The sequence below is a fragment of the Marmota marmota genome, unplaced genomic scaffold (assembly GCF_001458135.2).
Source record: "Marmota marmota marmota unplaced genomic scaffold, marMar, whole genome shotgun sequence".
In the NCBI taxonomy this organism is placed as follows: Eukaryota; Metazoa; Chordata; class Mammalia; order Rodentia; family Sciuridae; genus Marmota; species Marmota marmota.
In genome coordinates this window covers 4263101-4281424 of record NW_025999962.1, presented here as the reverse complement: position 1 = coordinate 4281424, position 18324 = coordinate 4263101, and the positions used below count along the sequence as shown (strand labels likewise).

The window sequence follows — 18324 nt, the reverse complement described above, 5'->3', positions numbered from 1 at the left end:
CCTAACTATCGCCGCTGCACTGGCTTTTGTAAAAATTGTGATTTTAAAAAACACATAACAAAATTCACCATCTTAACCATTTTAAGTGCATGATTCAGTGGATTAAGTACTTTACATTGTTGTGCCAGAGATCTCTGAACCTTCTCATCTGCTAAACTGAAGCTCTGTATTCACGGAACCCCCCTCCAACCTCCCTCCCCTGCGGCACCGGTTCTCCCCCTCAGCTGCACCGAGGCCGGACCCAACCGCAAAAGCCCCACGAAGCCTGCTGACAGCTCAGGGCCAGACTCACTTCTTCGGATCGTTCACAGGACTCCTGAGAAAAACGAGGCTTATTCCTGCAGAAGATGGTTAGTGACTGTGTTCACTAAAACAATATTTCCTGAAGCAAACACAGGTGCAGAGAGATCTCTGGCTGACGGGGACCTTCAGGGTGCACTCTGGCCCTCACTCTGCAAACGGAGCCCAGGAGCCCGGCTCCCAGGAGAGCTGTGAAGCCTGGAAGCGGCTCACACGTATCTTCCATTTCATCTCCCTCTCCAGCCGCCAAAACGTGATCACTTTCAACAACCAGCATAAAAATTATACAGAGCCCCGCAAATATTTGGCGTCGTAATATTTTACTTCGAAATTAAAATCGTTATTCTTTTTTATTTAAACATTTTTAGTTGTCAATGGACTTTTTATTTTATTTATTTACATGTGGTGCTGAGAATCGAACCCAGGGCCTCACACATGCTAGGCAAGCGCTCTACCACTGAGCCCCAGCCCCAATCTAAAATCACCATTTTCAAATCTAAAATACACTGTGTGCAAAAGTATGACCTGATTTTAATTTTCTATTCACATTTCATTGCGGTATCATTGCTCCAACTCTGAAAGCCCTCCTGCATACAGTTAGAGTCTTCTCTAATGGAAGCCTCAATGTGACTTTGTTCTGTTGAATTCTCTGTGGACGAGCTCTGCCCACCTGTCCTCCACATGGACATGGTCATCTGTGGCTGTGACTGGCTCTCGTGGCCTGTGTCATGGCTCTTACTCACCACTGCAAGTCTCCTATCTTCACATGAGTGACAGAATCCTTACCTCTTTATGGTGTTTATGTTCAGGTCAATCCCACCAAACCTGGAGAGGAATTCAAGGTACGGTACATTGCCAGAGCCGGTGACAGGGACCTACACGAAAAAAGGACAAGGACAGCAGGTTAGAGGAGAGAGACCCAGGCAGAGGACAGCAACAGCTGTCCTAAACACCGCCTTCCTGATGTCATAGTGAGTGCCATCAACCGAGTGGCACCCTGCTGAGCATTCTGATGGCTCACTCAGGTGTCCAAGCTGACAGCATTCTTGGAAAACCAAGGAATGCCAGTCTGTGTTAGCTAAAAGTGAACAAGTCATCCACACAGTTACTTAAAGTCCAAATCTGGCTAAGCCAGAGTCTAGCTTAAAATAAAATTATCATGGGGTTATATTCCATGCTTCTAGGTTTATGTCAAGATGAACCTCAACATTACATATATGTAACTATAATGCAGTAATAGAATAAATAAAAAGAAATTAGCAGAAATATATCCTAACATGAGATATACAGAAGCTGAGGTGAGCACAACACTCAAAACTCGGAGGGTCATATGACTATTCTGTAAATTCACATAGTGTTAAGGTACAAAATGCCATTTTTAAGTTAAAAAGTCCATCGAGAACACTATGGGACAGGTGGGTCAATATGAACTATAGATTAAAGGTTTGATCTCCATGTTTGATTCCCTGAAGTTGATATCTACTGTGGTTATGTAAGAAAATGGTTCTTTTTCTTAGGAAATAGACTGAGGTGTTTGGGAGTCAAGAACTGGGATAAAGCACTTTCCTTGAAAATATTTGGGTTTTTAGAAAAGGCATCACATGCAGATCGTGTGTGCTGAGCATGCTGTTTGTGCGCCTGCACATGCACAGCTAGCGAGCACGCACAGGAGAAGCGCATGGGGTAGGGTGGCCATGGCAGGTATGCCCAGGTGCGGGGCTGTGAGTGCTACTGACAGGTGCCACGTGGGTGCCACAGGGTGCTGCAGGCACTTTGCTGGAGGTTCAAAATCATTTCTAAATAAGAAGTTAACTTATAAATAAAGATAATGGTTCAAAAAAAGCATTTGACTCTAGGATTTAAACAAAGTATATAATCAATATAAATATATCTTATCAAGCTCCATGCAGATGCACACCGAGCTGCGCCCACACAGCTGGGCGGTTCCTGGGGTGCACCGTGAAGTCAGGGTTTGCCTAGCTTCACGGTGCTGGCTGGCCTCGAGGCCTGGTGTGGTTGTCCCTGTCTCTCCCAAAGATCAATGAAGTTTCCTTAATATACAAAAGAAGGGCAAAAATGCATGAGATGTGTAGTTCAAGGTTGGATGTTCCTGTGATAACGCCAAGAGTCGATGAGGGAAGGAGGGCACCCACGTTTCCTGGGCCCCGACTCCAAACACAGGTACCACTTTCAGCCCCCCTAAACCACCTTCAGAAGGTGGTGTCACTGTCCACGTTTCATGACATCCCTGCATGGCACCACCATTAAAAGCCAGAGCCCGAGTGACCCCACTCCACCCTCCATCATCCTGCATGAACAAGAGCCACCAGAGGAGCCCCGCTCTCCTCACACTCACGACAGCCCTAACGTGGCAGGTAAGCTCTTGCCTTGACCCATCGCCAAGGCAGGGTCCTTTGGACAATCAAAGAATCCAGTCCACAAGGAAGGCTCTGGCCACTGCTCATCCTCTCGGTATTTATGAATCTGTCACAAACGTTCCGTGACCAAAACCATCCAAAGGTGAACTGCTGCAGGCAGATTCTTAGACTGTGGCTGGGGCGGGGGCGGGGGAAGTCTGCACCTGCCATATTGATAAGTGTCCTCCAAGAAGACTTTCTCTGACCTGGCACGATCCCTGGGCCCAGAACAGAACTTGGTTTTGCTTCTCTGGAATCCAATTACCAGTTCAACTTGTTTAAAACTAGGCCACATTAATACTCAGACTAAGGCCATGTGTTTGCACAACTCTTAATGGAACCAGGCTCCAGGCAGACAGCAGAGAGCCCCTATATCCTCCTCGCTGACGGGAACATTCCTGACATGGGTCATGAAATAAAATCAGAGCCAAAGGAGATTCAGACTGGAAAACTGTTTTTTGATTTTAAGGTAAATTCCCGTGAAATCCTGAATTGGTTTTCTAAGTTTCCAGTTGGGCTTACATTAACCTCTGAGAAAGCAAGATTGTGTCACCACAGGGTTTGTCATAAACAGAGCTGGCCAAGTGACCCGGCAGCCCGCCTTCGCACCACACTGCACCCAGGGCCTCTCCACTGCTCGTGGGTCCAGCAGGCCAGCTCCAGGAAGGCAGGCCAAGCACGGGAGGGACTACCAGGATCTGCTCTTACAGTCTTTGAAGTTCTCAGTGCTCAGTGACTTCTTTTAGAAACAGATGTAGCTTTTAAAAACAGATACGCGTTTCATATTTTCTGCACTTTTTCTCTTCCTGCATAACTGATCAGCTTGGGAAGATTGTCAGAAATTTAAATTCCCATTAGATCATGACTATAAGGGCACAGAAAAGGAAATGATATTCTAACTCTTTATTCCGTATAAAGCGACAGTTAAATCAAACTTCCGAGGGAAACTGGCACAAGGTTTACAGGGACAAATGGTCCTTGAGGTAAAGAACCTTAGCCCAGGACACAGCCATTCCACTCCCAGGAATGGAGCCACAGACTGAAAACACGTCCACGCAGAAGATGCGTCCATCACTGTCCACAGCAGCTCTGCTCACAAAAGCCAAAAGAAGAAACGATTCCAACAACCCTAACCCCAACCGGAACCCGAGCCCTTTGGCCAACAAAAGGGGCTCTATCCACTATTGGTCCACTAAATGAATGGAGTACTGTCCTGTGCGACGACCGATAGGGGAACCTCGAAAGCTCACTCATGGAAGAGCCAGACACAAGGACCACATGCTGTGCGAGTCCAGCTGGGTGAACTATTTAGAATCTACAGTGACAAAAGTGGATGGGTTGTCTCTACGTACAGGAAGGAGGAGAAATTGGGAATAACTGCCAATGAGTACAGGGTTTCTTTCAGGGGTGATAAAAATGTTTTTAGATTCAAAGGTAGTGATAGGTGCACAACTGTGAGTATATTGAAATCACTGATTTATACGTGTAAAAAGGATGAGTTTTATGATATGTAAATCTCATCTTAATAAAGCCGCAACTAAAATGTAGACAGCAATAACGGGAGCTGTGGAAACGAGCAACCCGCGCCCTGTGAAGTCCCAGGCAGGAATAAAGGAGGAGCTTTTATAGAGGGGAAAAGAAAAATCTTGGCCATCCTCCTCCTGCCTATGTTCCCAAGTTACTCAGACCTAAAGTCACCAGATAGGGCAGAGAACAGTGGTGTCTGCCTGCTGGGGAGCCACAGGGACGAGAGCGCCAAGCACCCCCCAAGGGGAGCGCTGGGGTGAGGGATGAGCCACCCAAGGGAGGGATGTCCGAATGAGTAAATGCACTCAGGACCACAAAAGCCAAGTGTCTGCTCCGTGAGAGGGCAGGGACTGCCACGCGGGAGAGAAAGCCGAGGCGGGCAGCGCACCGGGTAGAAGGGCGTCGGTGGTGTGGACTCTGGGTTTTCAACACAGAGAGAAAGACTGGCCCAGAAAACACGCGGACAGGAACATATGTAAAAACTGGGAGGCAAATGGATGCCCTAGAGCTCTGCCACTGAGAGGCTGGGGAACAGCAGCACCCCACAGCATGGGCGACCCCAGTCCCAGATCCCATCTCCATGCTTTTTCCTTGAGAGGAACCTGAGCCCTGTGGAAAAGGTGGATGATTCTAGGACCAAAGCAAGGGAAGTGAAGATGAGCTCAGAGCATCCCAAAACAAAGAAATGCCCAAGGAATGCTGAGGACCTGCCAAAGGACACAGAGACCAGACAAAAGGGGGCCCAACTGGCCAGAATAAGGATGATTTCAACATTACAATAATTAAAGTAAGACACCCATAACTCACGCACTAAGAAACCTCGAATCCCTGCAAATATTTAAACCACAAATGAATCAGCTGGATGTCAGATGAGCAATGGAATACTTACTGATTTCACAGAAAATTGGCTTCACAGTGCATGCCACGGAGAAGCCTGCCAGACCCCCAGCCTCACCAGGTGACCCAGGTGAATGTCAGCGGGGTGGGACGGACCATGCCAAGGTAGCCTGGCCGGGCCACAGCAGAACACAGCCAGAGACCCTAGCTGCATCTTGGCCAGATGAACACAGGCAGGGACTTTTAAGCAAAGGTGATCTGCAGTCCTCAAAATGTTAAGGTCGTGACAGTCAAGGAAGGGCTGAAGGCCCTGCCAAGTGGAGGGGCCTGGAGGGGCAGGAACCACACGTCACGCTTGATTCTGACCTGGATCCCACAGGGTGTTTCTGGAATTGCCAAAGCCTGACTGGGCCCCAGGGCTGAGGTGGGAGCCGTGAGTCATCGGGACTGCTTTATTTTGAAGGTTGGATTATGGCTGTTAGAGATCCTAGCTTGAAGAAAATATTAATATATTTAGAAGTAATGGAATATTTAGAAGTGGTTTAGAAAAAGATTGTTCTTTGCACTCTACTTGCAAACTTTTCTGTAACTTTGCAATTGCTTAGAATAAATGACAAAGCAGAGAAGTTGCCACAGAGAAAACTCAGACCAGCCCTCCACAGAAAATGACTGTGAACTCTATTCAAAGTACAAAATAATAAAACTATGTAAAGATAAGAGTTAAACTGAGAAATGAGCCATTGGCCACTGAAGCAAGACAGAGTTTGCAAGTTAACTGTCTATCAAAACAAAAGTATCAATAGTCTTCAGCAGAATATAACAGAATCCAGAGTCTCCACAACACACCATTCATAATGCCTAGCACTATACTGTCTAGTACACAGATGTAGCCACCATTAGTTACATAGCATTTGAAATGGGGCCAGCATTACTAATTAGCTGAACTCCTTTGCTTTATTTATGTTAATTAATTCTTTTTATAGTACTGAGAATTGAACCCAGGGCCATATGCATGGTAGGCAAACATTCTGCCACTGAGCTACACCCCAGTCCTTTTTTTAAGATTTTACTTCAAGACAGTATCTCATTAAGGTGCTGAGGCTAGCCTCAAACTTGCAACTCTCCTGTGTCAGCCTCCCAAGTCACTGGGATTAATGTTAATTAATTTAAATTTTTAAATGATATCAATTCATTTATTGGAAGATACTTGATACGTGTGGAACAACCAGGTATGTGAACCTAGTATTTCAACTATACATTTTATTAAATCAAAATATAGATCAAGTTTTGCCAGTAGAAATTTAGTGTCAGAATTGAAGCCTGCTGTAAGCGTAAAGTGTGCCTTCACCATGTTTGAACACTTAGTAACGCTTAAAGCATGAAAAGAATGTAAAATATCTTAGTAGCAATTTCTCAGTGACTATATACTGACATGAAATATTTTGAATATATTTGGTTGAATAAAATTATTATTAAAATTAATTTTACTTATCATCTTTTCATGTGGCTACTAGAAATTTAAAATATGCTCACGTACTTCTATTGGACAGCTCTTGTTTGGGATATTATCCAAATACGTTCAAATATGAACATCCAGACCCACTCTGAGAGAGCAGCATGTGAGATGCACACACAAGGACTTCAAGGCAGCTATTTCAACTATGTTCAATCAGTTAAAAGAAAAATGCTCATAATTGAGGAAAATAGGAAATTAAGCAAGTACAGAGAAATCATAGAAAGGAATCAAAAAGAAATTCTAGAATGTCTAAAAAATTACAAATTCACTGACTGGGCTTAATAGCAGAATGGAGAGAATAAGAGGGTGTCTGTGGATCGAGGACAGATCAATAGACATTATGCAACCTGGAAAACAGAGTGAAATACGTTAAAAAATAAAGAGAGCCTAGGGAGACAGCGGGGCAACATCAAACGCCCCAAAGAGAAAATGGGGCATGAAAACCAGCTGAGGAAACACGGCTGGAGAACCCCCAGTTCAGAAAAGGACAAAGCTCAAGGGCAGAGGAAGCCGTGAGGTTCAGGTGGACTTTGGGTGGAGCTCTTTGTGCTCACAGCGCACATTCCCCCTCCTTCCCGGGACAAGAGGTAGGAACACTGCGACGGGTGGGTGCACAGCAAAGTCCAAACTGAAGCAGGCTTTTTAAGTACTAGGAAGTAGCGTGAAACCAGATGGATTATGAATGAAGGAAAGGAGGAGGAAAGTGCACGTCTCTGTGTGTATGTGTGCGCGTGCACACACACGTGCTCACATGTGCCCAGGGCCCTGGGTGTGCAAAGTTAGCCGCTGAGTTGGAAGGAAACTATTCCAGCCCAAGGGTTCCACTCTTAAATTTGCTATTTTGAGTCTTACAAGCCCATCTTGAGAATGTTTAATTCCTATTGTGTTTCAAGTTCCTTTTCTAGGGCCCCAGAGAACAGGGATCACCCCTGGCCCACGCCATTGGTAGGCCCAAGGGCCCTGGTCCTCCCCCACACCACCTAAATCCACCCTGCTGCAAACCCTTCCCTGGCTCCCTGCGGCCTCACAAAGCCTGCTCGCAGCTGGCCCTCAGAGCCACACCAGGTCCACAGCCTTGACTTCTAACGTAGCAATGCCCCCAGATCCTTGGACGAGCAAGAGGCTGATGCAGGCCCCTCCGCTTCCCATATGGCCTTTCCCCTCCCCGCTCCTCTGCGAATCTCCAGTCCAAACCAGTCAAAACTAAGTTAAATACCTGCTCCAGAGTGGCCTTCCCAGGCACCCAGCCCCAGCTAGAGACAGCTGTCCTCCCCCCAGCACCCAAACTCCCTGGACTGTCCCTGCCTGGCCTCGCCCGCACTCTACTTGTCTCACTGGACCACGAGCAGTTCCAAGGCGGGGCCGTGTCTCAGTTCCTGCACCCTCGAGTCTAGCATTGGCTACGGTAGTTAGAAGATGCCCCGTGACCTTTGATGACAGAACAAATACCAAAACACTAAGTTCCAAAATGTAAGTTGACCAAATACTTTTATGTAGAAGCTAGAAAGAAAGAGAGAGAGAGAGAGAGAGAGAGAGAGAGAGAAAGAAAGAGAGAAAGAGAGAAAGAAAGAAAGAAAGAAAGAAAGAAAGAAAGAAAGAAAGAAAGAAAGAAAGAAAGAAAGAAAGAAAGAAAAAATGGCTGACACACTCCTACCTCCAAAATGTGACCAAGCAAATGTGGATCATGGTCTTCCAAAGTGACCTCGTCTTAAATAAGTGAATTGTAAAAAATTAACACAACTTCAACTTATCATTTGGGACACTGGGGAGAAAGTCAGAATAAGCCCTGTGCCCCTCTGACCCACGGCAGCTGTTCCAGAAGCCACCTGCTCTACAGCTATGTCGCGCCGTACCTGAGCCAGCACCTCTTGAAACTGCTCCCTGGTGAGCGGCAGCAGGAAGGCCGCGATGGTTCTCCTCAGCTCACTCTTGGACACAGTCAGGTTCTGACCAGTGTCAAGCAGCTGAAAGGCTTTTTTCAATTCGTCCCTTTTATCGGTAATTTTTTGAAATAAAATCCGTTTAACATCTAAGAAGGACAGTATTGGATTTGCAACTGTTGTGGCTACAAAAGAGATACAGCTATTTGTTAAACGTGTTTAAAGTTAAGATTCTAAACAAAAACTACTGCACTGTTTAACAAAACCAAAGAGTCGCTCTTCTACTATGTTTAGATTTATATGTCTGATCATTCGGTGGCTTGTAATGGAAAGTCTAGTCATTTTTCACCTCTGAAGTCAGTCAATTGAAGGATGACAATGATAACATTAGTAAAACTAAAAGAGAAAAAAACAAGGCAAATATACTCTATGAAGGACATGAGATGTTGGGGTATCGGGTGTTAAAGAAACAAGGAGAAATGAAGGATGATTCCTTAGCACCTTCCTTGAGGACCTACATCAGTGACGATGCCACTGGCTGAACGGAAGGCCTGGGGCAGTCTGGAGATTGTCTGACCAGCTCATATTTGAGATCTTTGCGGGACAAGGGGCGAGCAGAAAGCCATCCCAGCAACTGGGCATGTGGCTTGGGCCTGGTGGGGAAGGAGCCAGGGGACCCACTTCAGGAGAGGACAGACTGGGAGAAGGGGAGTAAGCACAGAGCCTGAGGGACAGGGAGCTGAAGTCTCCCATGAGACTCCCCAGGACGTGGAACGTCACTTTGACTCTCAGAAGCAGCTGGTTCACACACAGGAGCTGCACAATGCTACCCCCCCTCTACCCTGCCATTGTCACCGGGGGTCCCTCTTGTTAACGTACCCCTCCATCTGAAATCTTTCTTCAGACTTTGCGTGTATATTTTTAGCTGCTTTCCAAGAAGCCCCAACTTTGCACTCAATAATTATGATTTTAAAGTAGCAGAAAATATTTACTTGAAACTTTGAAATTATGTGAAGGAAAACTTGTTCTCTCACATGTCTAATGCAGGAAGATGAAAGCAGGACCAAACCTGCGTAACGTGCTGGTGGGAGTATAAGTGGATGTCATCTTTCTGGAGGGCAATTTGATAAAATTTTCTACATCCGTTTAGGATCTAGAAAGTCATAATAGACTGTCATTTTCGCCCTAACAATGAGAACAAGTAGAATAAGCTAAAAATATACATAGTTCAAAAACCCATCAGAGATTTGAGACTGCAAAGAAACTAAATTCTAAAAGCATAAGCCACTCCTCAGTCATCCAGAGGATAACACCTTCTGTCCCTGCAGGGCAGACAAGGGAAGCAAACCCAGTATTTAGTGGTCACGTGTGGACAGGTGGGTGGATTAGAATTGCAGGGCTGAGGTCAAGCACACACCAGAGACTGGTATGTGACAACATATACCTCAAGGCCCACAGGATGTACACAAGCCCAAGGCAGCTGTACACAGAGGCCAGGGACAGGAAGAGGTGAGCTGAATCTCTGAAACACATGGGCCCTCTGCTGAGTGAACATTGGTGGCTGCTGCATAAAGGAAGCAGGGCCACAGGTGGACAGAGATCTCTTGCTGTGTGAAAGCAAGGTCAGAGCCGGTGAGCAAAGAGAACTCCCAGGAACCGTCCCTCCCCACCCTGGAAACGGCAGGAAGGCTGAGGAGCAGACACCAAGCTGGCAGATGGACTGTAAAACAGCGCTCTCTGGAGTCTCCCCAGTGTTCGGCTCTCGGGCCTGCTGAAGGGAAGAAGGTGAAACCAGGCTCGACCTAAATCCAACAAAACTGCAGCAAAAGCAAGACACAGTTCAGCGTAGGGATCACAGTGCTGAGCCCGCCCACCTCACTGACCGCTCGAGAGGAGGGGAGCCGTCTCTTTCTGGTGGTGTCACTTACTTCTATTTCTACTGCATTTTACACAAATGCCTTGCATTATCTTTTTAAACTTCAAGATAAATGAACAAGAAAATATAACCTAATCAAGAGCAAAAACAGTCACCAGAAAAAGACCCACAGAGAAAACAAATACAGAAATGATCGGGTATTTAAGAAATGCTGGGCACCGTGGTGCACACCTATAATCCCAGTGGCTCAGGAGACTGAGGCAGGAGGATCGTGAGTTCCAAGCCAGCCTCAGCAAAAGTGAGGCTCTAAGCAACTCAGCAAGACCCTGTCTAAGTAAAATACAAAACAGGGCTGGGGATGTGGCTCAGTGGTCTACTGCCCCTGAGTTCAACTCCCAGTACCCCCCCCAAAATGAGTAAAATGCTAAAGAGATTAAAGAAAAAAGTTAAAAATATGTGAATGTATGGAAGGTTTCAGTATAGAAATTGAAACTTTTTAAAGATTGTGTGAAAATGTTAGAAATTAAGAACTCAGTCTCAGATGGGCAGAACTCACGCATGCTTGCTTAACATAGCCGACTGCACACAGTAGAGGGATGAACTGATGGTGGTGAAATCTGGTCCATGTAAATGATCCCAAATGAAATACAAAGACAGCAGCATTTTAAAAGAAACAGTATCTAGCATGAGTTGTACTTAATACGGCATATCATGCAAGTTGCGCAGGTAGGTCCCTACAGATCTGCATACGTGCGTGCAGAGAGAGCAGCCCGACAGCTGACAGTGCCTCCGAAGGACGGCGGCCTGGGGAGAGACATGGGCGTCACTCCAGCACTGCACTGTCTGGGCTCAAATTCTGACCCAGCCACTTAAGAGCTATTTAGCCCTTAAAAGTGACTTAATCCATCCATGTCTCAGTTTCCCACATAGGAAGTTACCACAAATACACCTCAATTCATGGGGTTACTATGGTGGTTAAACATCGTGCAAAGCTTTGCCCATGCCTGGTGTGTAGAAGGATATTAACTACTAGGCTTTCTATTCGCCTATGATACTCACTTGAAGAAGAAGGTCTGAACATATTTTGGAAACCATTCTTTGAATATACTCTACCAGGTGAAGAATGGGGTCTTGAAGATGTGTATTTTCGGGGGTGAGGACACAAAGATTGCCAATTTGGTATAATCGCCATTTTGTGCATTAAATCCCTGTGACAAAAGAGAACAAGTTACATTATCTTAAAGCATCAATTATAAATGTGACCACTTCCTGTCTATTCCCTTTCTAAAGGACAGCTGGAGAGTCTCAAAATGCTGCTCACCATGATCTGCTTCTGCTACTTCAAAGGCTACACTTAAGATGAACACAAAATAATGATTTTTAACTCCCTGTTTTTAGCAGATCCAATAAACTTCTAAAATGGAACAATCAACAGGACAACCGTGACTGACTTCCTCAGTGGACAGTCACGAGTAGGAATCTGAGTTCTCTGAGTTCTCATGAAGGGTCTACTGCAAACAAAAGCCCGGTCATCAGCGGCAGAGCTGGGGTAACTGCGGCAAAAATGGTGAAGGAAGGACCCCTGAAGGCCTCTCCTCCGTAAGACAAAGGAGAACCGGGCAAACACCATCAGAATCCATTCTTCAGGATGCTGGAGATGAACCCAAAGCTCAGAGCAAGCTTTTATTCACGAAAAATAGCCAAGTCTCAGGATGAAGAGCAGGTGCAGCATTTAACCAGCCCGACTCCCTCTCCTGTTTCCCACCCACCCCCGACACTGGGGCTCTTCCTTGAAAGCAAAGCTTGCAATCACAGGGAGACTCGGCAGCCTCTCGGTCACTGAGGGGGGCACAACAGGACTAGAACTTCTTCATGGCCCCATCACCAGAAAATTACCATTATTTGACCTGACGGTTTCCCAAAAGACCACACTCACAAGGCTGTCTTTATTTGAACTGATTCAGACCTTGCCCATGAGAACACCTTATTGTGAAGAGACATTTGATAGAAAAATAAGAAGCAACTGTTACTTTAAATCATAGCTGCCTGAATGTGGCTAATGGAGCAAATAATCAGCTAACCTAAAGGCTTAAACGGAAAAACTGGGGGATGAGATATACATCGGAGCTTTGAAAACCTTCCTCACATCCTTGGGAATCTAGAAGGCACCCACACGCGTAGAACTGAGAGCATTCCTAAGGACATTAGACCTTTACACTCAGGAAAGATCCAAGAAAGCCCCAGCTCTCACCTCTGGCTGACCTTAAGGGTCGGCCAAGCAGGAAGTGAAGGCTAAGGCAGAGTTGTCCATTGCCTAGCTAAGTCTTGGAAGAAATGCTCCAGTGCACACAAAGAGCCCCCTGGCAAACATTGGGAGATATTATTTTCAGGCACTTAAGGAAATTTCTCTCCGACCATGAGCTAACTCCTAAGCTAATCAGAGACTTTGATGGCCACATAGACATGAATACAGACTTCACAAAGTAGGTTAGTGAACAACAAACAACAATAACAACAAAACATGGAAAGGGCTGAGGATATCATTTCCATAACTGCCACATCATATGACTTAAATGTCACGTCTTGCTTCTGTGGCTCTGGTGAGGGAACAGCTCCAGCACGCTAGGCAGGCATCACAAGCACCGTCCGCATGAGGCCTTTGGCTGCATCCCCAGTCCTAAAATGTCATGTTTTCAACAGAAATTCATGGTCCCGATACAGTTGCCTGATCCTTGATGAAGCTGCCAAAAACATACATTGAAGAAAAGACAGGCTTTTAACAAATGGTGCTGGGAAAACTGATGATCATCCCATGCAGAAGAATGAGACTAGTCCCTTATCTCTCACCCTGAACAACAGTCAACTCAAAATGGATCAAAGACCTCGGGTTAAATGAGAAACTATGCAATTCCTAGAAGGTAACACGGGGTGAACACTCCAGCATATACACACAGGCAATGACTTTCTCAATAGAACCCCTAAAGCTCAGGAAATAATACCAAGAATTAATAAATGAGAGGGCATCAAGTTAAAAGCTTCTGCACAGAAAAGGAAACAATTAGGAATGTGAAGAGAAAACCTACAGAATGGGAGAAAATCTTTGCTAGCTCCTCTTCTGACAGAGGACTAATGTCCAGAATATACAAAGAACTCAAAAAACTTAACACCAAAAAACCCAAATAACCCAATTAACAAATGGTCAAATGAACTAAATGGACACTTCTCAAAAGAACAAATACAGGGCTGGGGATACAGCTCAGCTGGGAGAGTGCCTCCTAGCACGCACAAGGCCCTGGGTTCAATCCCAACCCCACCCCCCCAAAAAAAAGAATAAATACAAAGGATCAATAAATATGTGAAAAAATGTTCAACATCATTAGCAATTTCAGAAATGCAAATCAAAATTACCTTGACATTTCATCTCACTCCAGTCAGAATGATAATCATTAAGAATACAAACAATAATAAATTCTGGAGAGGACGTGGAGAAAAAGGAACACTTTTACACTGTTGGGATTGTAAATTAGTACAACCACTATGGAATCAGTGCAAGGTTCCTCAATTAGGCTGGGAGTGGAACCACCATTTGACCAAGATATCTCACTCCTTGATATTTTTATCCTAAAGAATCAAAGCCAGCACACTCTAATGATCCACGCACACCCATGTTATAGTAGCACAATTCACAATAGCCAAACTATGGAACCAGCCTAGGTGTCCACCAATAAATGAATGGATAAAGAAAATGTCATATATCACACACACACATATACATACATATACACACACACACATACATATATATACACACACATATATACATACACACACACATACATATACACACACAAAAATACACACACATATACATACACACACATACTCACACATATACATACACACACATACATACATATACACACACATAAATACACACACATATACATACAGACACACATACATACATATATATATGCACACGCACACACACACACACACACACGATGGAGTTTTATTCAGCCATTTCATAAAACTGAAATTATGTCATTTGCAGGAAAATAGATAGAACTTGAAACCATTCATTATGCTAAGCCAAATTCAGAAGGGCAAGGGTCATTTTTTTCTCACATGTGGAAGCTAGAGAGGAAAAAGGATAAGAAAGGTGTGAAGGTGTCTCATGAAAATTGAAGGGAGATCAGTAGAATAGAGGAAAGGGTCCAGGGAAGGGAGGTGGGGGGGAGAGGGGAAATCTGGAGGAACAATATTGGGCAAATTATGTTGTTACACTGTGTGCATGTGTGAGTATGCAACAACAAATCCCACCGTTATGTACAACTATATCAATCAAATTATGGAAAAAAGAAAGCATGGGCCACATAGACATCATGCAAATAAGAAAGAAGAGTCCAGGGAAATATTTTGAAAGTGTTGAAAGAAAAATAACTAACCCAGAATTCTGTATCTAGAAAATATATCCTTCCAGGTGAGGTATGAGGTTAGTTCTTAATAGCCAGTAATGTCTGATATTTTGTTCTAGAAAATTGTATGCAAGATTGAAAACAGAAATGACCTTGGTGATTTTAATTTCCTGTGAACTATAAGCTATTCAAGAAATAACAAGGATCTCTCTCCTGAACAAATTCTCTGTCCCATAACCAATAGTACACCATTTTAGAGACCATTGAGTCAATGTTTGAAATCTAGTCCTCAACACTTACCAGCAGGTGACATTGGCTAAGACGTCCCTCATCCACAAAGTAGGAATAAGGGGCTGGGGTTGTGGCTCAGTGGTAGAGCACTTGCATAGCATGTGTGAGGCACTAGGTTCGATCCTCAGCACCACATATAAATTTAAAAAAATAAAGGTACATTAACAACTAAAAAAAATTTTTTTAAGTGGGAATAAAGGCATTTACCTTATAAAAAAAAATCTTTCCAAAATGAAGAAGAGGAGAAGGAGGAGGAGGAATAGTATTATTATTACTTTTTTTCTCAGTCAAATAAAAATTTAGAAAATTGTCACCAGCAGACATGCTTGCAAAATATGTTAAAAGAAATTCTTCAGAAAGAATGAAAAATTATATAGATCAGAAACTCAAATCTGTATAAAGAAAGAAAGAGCATTAGAAAGAATAAATGAAGGTGAAATAAATATATATGCACCTGAGAACACAGCCCCAATATCCATGAAACAAAAACTGACAAAATTGGAGGAGAAATAGACACTTCAACAATAATAATTGGAGAGTTCAATACCTACTTTAAATTTTTTTTTTAATAAACAGAACTGAAAGAGGGAGAAGAAGGGTAGGGAGGGAGAGAGAGAGAGACAGAGACACCCCTGGGGGTGGGGTGTCCAGAGCTGGTGCCCAAGGGAGGGAGGGTGCCTTGCCCCTTCATAGATTTTAGGTTTCCTTTCTTTTCATGCACCCTTCTTCTCTTTCTGTATTTTTGGTACCAAGGATTGACTGAGGGGCATGCGACCACTCAGCCACATCCCCAGCCAGGCCTATCTTGTGTTTTATTTAGAGACAGTGCCTCATTTTCACTGAGGCTGGCTTTGAACTCTGATCTCCTGCTTCAGCCTCCCGAGTTGTGGGATTACAGGCGTGCACCACCACGTCTGGCTCAATACCTACTTTTAATAATGGATAGAATAACTAGACAGAAGATGATGGAGAAAATAGAACACCACTATTCATTTGAACAACCCTAAAAATCAACTGGACCTAACAGACATCTAAAGAACATATCCACCCACCAAAAGAAAATACATTCTCCTCAAATACACAGGGAACATTCTCCAGGATAGGCCATATGCTAGGACATAAAACAAGCCCAAATTTAAAAGGATTGAAATCATCAAATATGTTCTCAAACCACACTGGAATGAAATCAGAAATCAATAACAGAAGGAAATTGCATAATTCACAAATTTGTGGAAATGAGACAACATGCTCCTAAATTACCAATGGGTCAAAAAAATGACAAGAGGAATAAGAAAACACTTTCAGATGGTGAAGATGAAGACAGCATATCAAAATTTATGGGATGTAGCTAAAGCAAGGCTCAGGAGGAAACTTATAAATATAAATGCCTATATTCAAAAAGAAAATTTCAAATCAATTAATGAAGATTCTTCCTTAAGAAACTATAAATAACAGTAAACTAAACCCAAAGGAAGAATGAAAAAATAACAAAGAGAAGAAATACACAAAACCAAGAACAGAAAAGCAACAGAGAAAGTCAACAAAACAAAAAGTGGTTATTTGAGAATAACTGCAAAATTGACAACGATTTAGCTAGACTGGCCAAGAAACAACGAGAATAAAAAACCCAAACTATTAAAATCAAAGATGAAAGGGGACATAACTACTGACCTCAAAGACCCAAGAATTATAAAGGGAGACTTGTCAATAATCATATGCCAACCAATTAGATAACCTGGATGAACTGGGAAAATTCTTTGAAAAACACAAGTTAGTGAAACTGACTAAGAGAAGAAGCAGATAATCTGAATAGATCTATGACAAAGAGAGTGAATTAGTAACCAAAACACCTTCTGCAAAAAAAATAAATAAATAAAGTCCAGGATCAGATGGGCTCACTGTATAAATATTCTATCTAATATTTAAAGAATAATTAAAACCAACCTGTCACAAACTTCTTAAAAGTCAAATGGAGTTAGGAGGGGCTGGCGGCGTAGCACTTGTCTAGCATATGAGAAGCCTGGGCTCAATCTCCCCAGTGTGGAGGAGGAGGAGGAGGAGAGACGGAGGAGGAAGAAGATGAGGAGGAGCAGGAACACGTCCCAACACATTCCATGAGGCCGGTATTATCCCAACACCAAAAAACAGACAATGCCACCAGAAGAAACGAAAGCCAAAGACCGTATCTGTAGGATGAAGCGTGAAATTCTCAACAAACACTAGCAAACTAGATTCAGCAACATACAAACAAATTAGCATGGCCAATGAGATTTATCTCAGAACACAAAGGTGGTTGAACATATAAGAATCAATCAATATAATACACCGTATTAGTAGAGGGAGAAACGGAAGAGAAAGCACATGACCATCTCAACAAATGCAGAAAGGGCATCTCACACAATGCCATACCCTCTTACGGTTTTAAGAAGCAGCAGCAGTCAGGCACCATGGTGCACATCTATAATCCCAGCAACTGGAAAGGCTGAGACAGGAGGATCCCAAGTTCAAGGTCAGCCTCATACACAGAGAGAACCTGTCTCAAGATTTAAAAAAAAAAAATCTTTATAGGACTGGGGCTGTATGTAGCTTCGTGGTAGAGCACCCCTAGTTCCATCCCCAGTACCATAAACAAATAAATAAGTAAAAATAACTCTATGAACTAGGACTAGAAGGGAACTTCTTCACCTAATAAAGAACAATTCACAGGAAAATTCACAGAAAATATCATACTTAGTAATGAAAGACTAAAATCTTTACCCCTAAGATCAGAAACAGGACAAGGTGTCTGCTCTTACCATTTGTATTCGACATTGCACGAAGGTTCTAAATAAGGAAATGAGGCAAGAAAAAGAAATACAGAAGCATCCACATTAGAGTCTAAGAAGTAAAACCATTTCTGTTTTTAAGTGGCGTGACTGTGCATACAGAAAGTATGAAGGGATACAGACACACACGCCAGGTGTGCACACATGCACGGGTGTGCACACATACACAGGTGTGCACACATACACTGTTAGAACTAATAAACCTGCCAGGAGTGTTGCAGGATACAAGATTAATATGAAAAATCAATTGTATTTCTATACACCAACAATGAAAAATCTGAAAATAAGATTAAGAAAACAATTCCAGTTTCAATAGTATCAAGGGCTATGCATGTGGTTAGTGGTAAAGTGCTTGCCCAGGCTCAACTCTATAACATTGTCAAAAAGAATAAAAACACTTAGGAATAAATTTAACAAACAAGTACAAGGTTGTATAC

At 43.5% G+C, this 18324-nt stretch overlaps 1 protein-coding gene across 1 annotated transcript in view; it reads right to left on the bottom strand.

The window, feature by feature from the left end:
• The window catches only part of Efcab6 (EF-hand calcium binding domain 6), a 190341-nt gene extending 178703 nt beyond the window's left edge, over window positions 1-11638 (bottom strand). Inside the window, 3 exon segments of the mRNA XM_048803015.1 lie at window positions 1087-1175; window positions 8451-8662; window positions 11413-11638. Of these exon segments, the coding sequence (XP_048658972.1) occupies window positions 1087-1175; window positions 8451-8662; window positions 11413-11554 (443 nt within the window). The 5' untranslated portion in view covers window positions 11555-11638.
• Between the last annotated feature and the right edge of the window lie 6686 nt (window positions 11639-18324).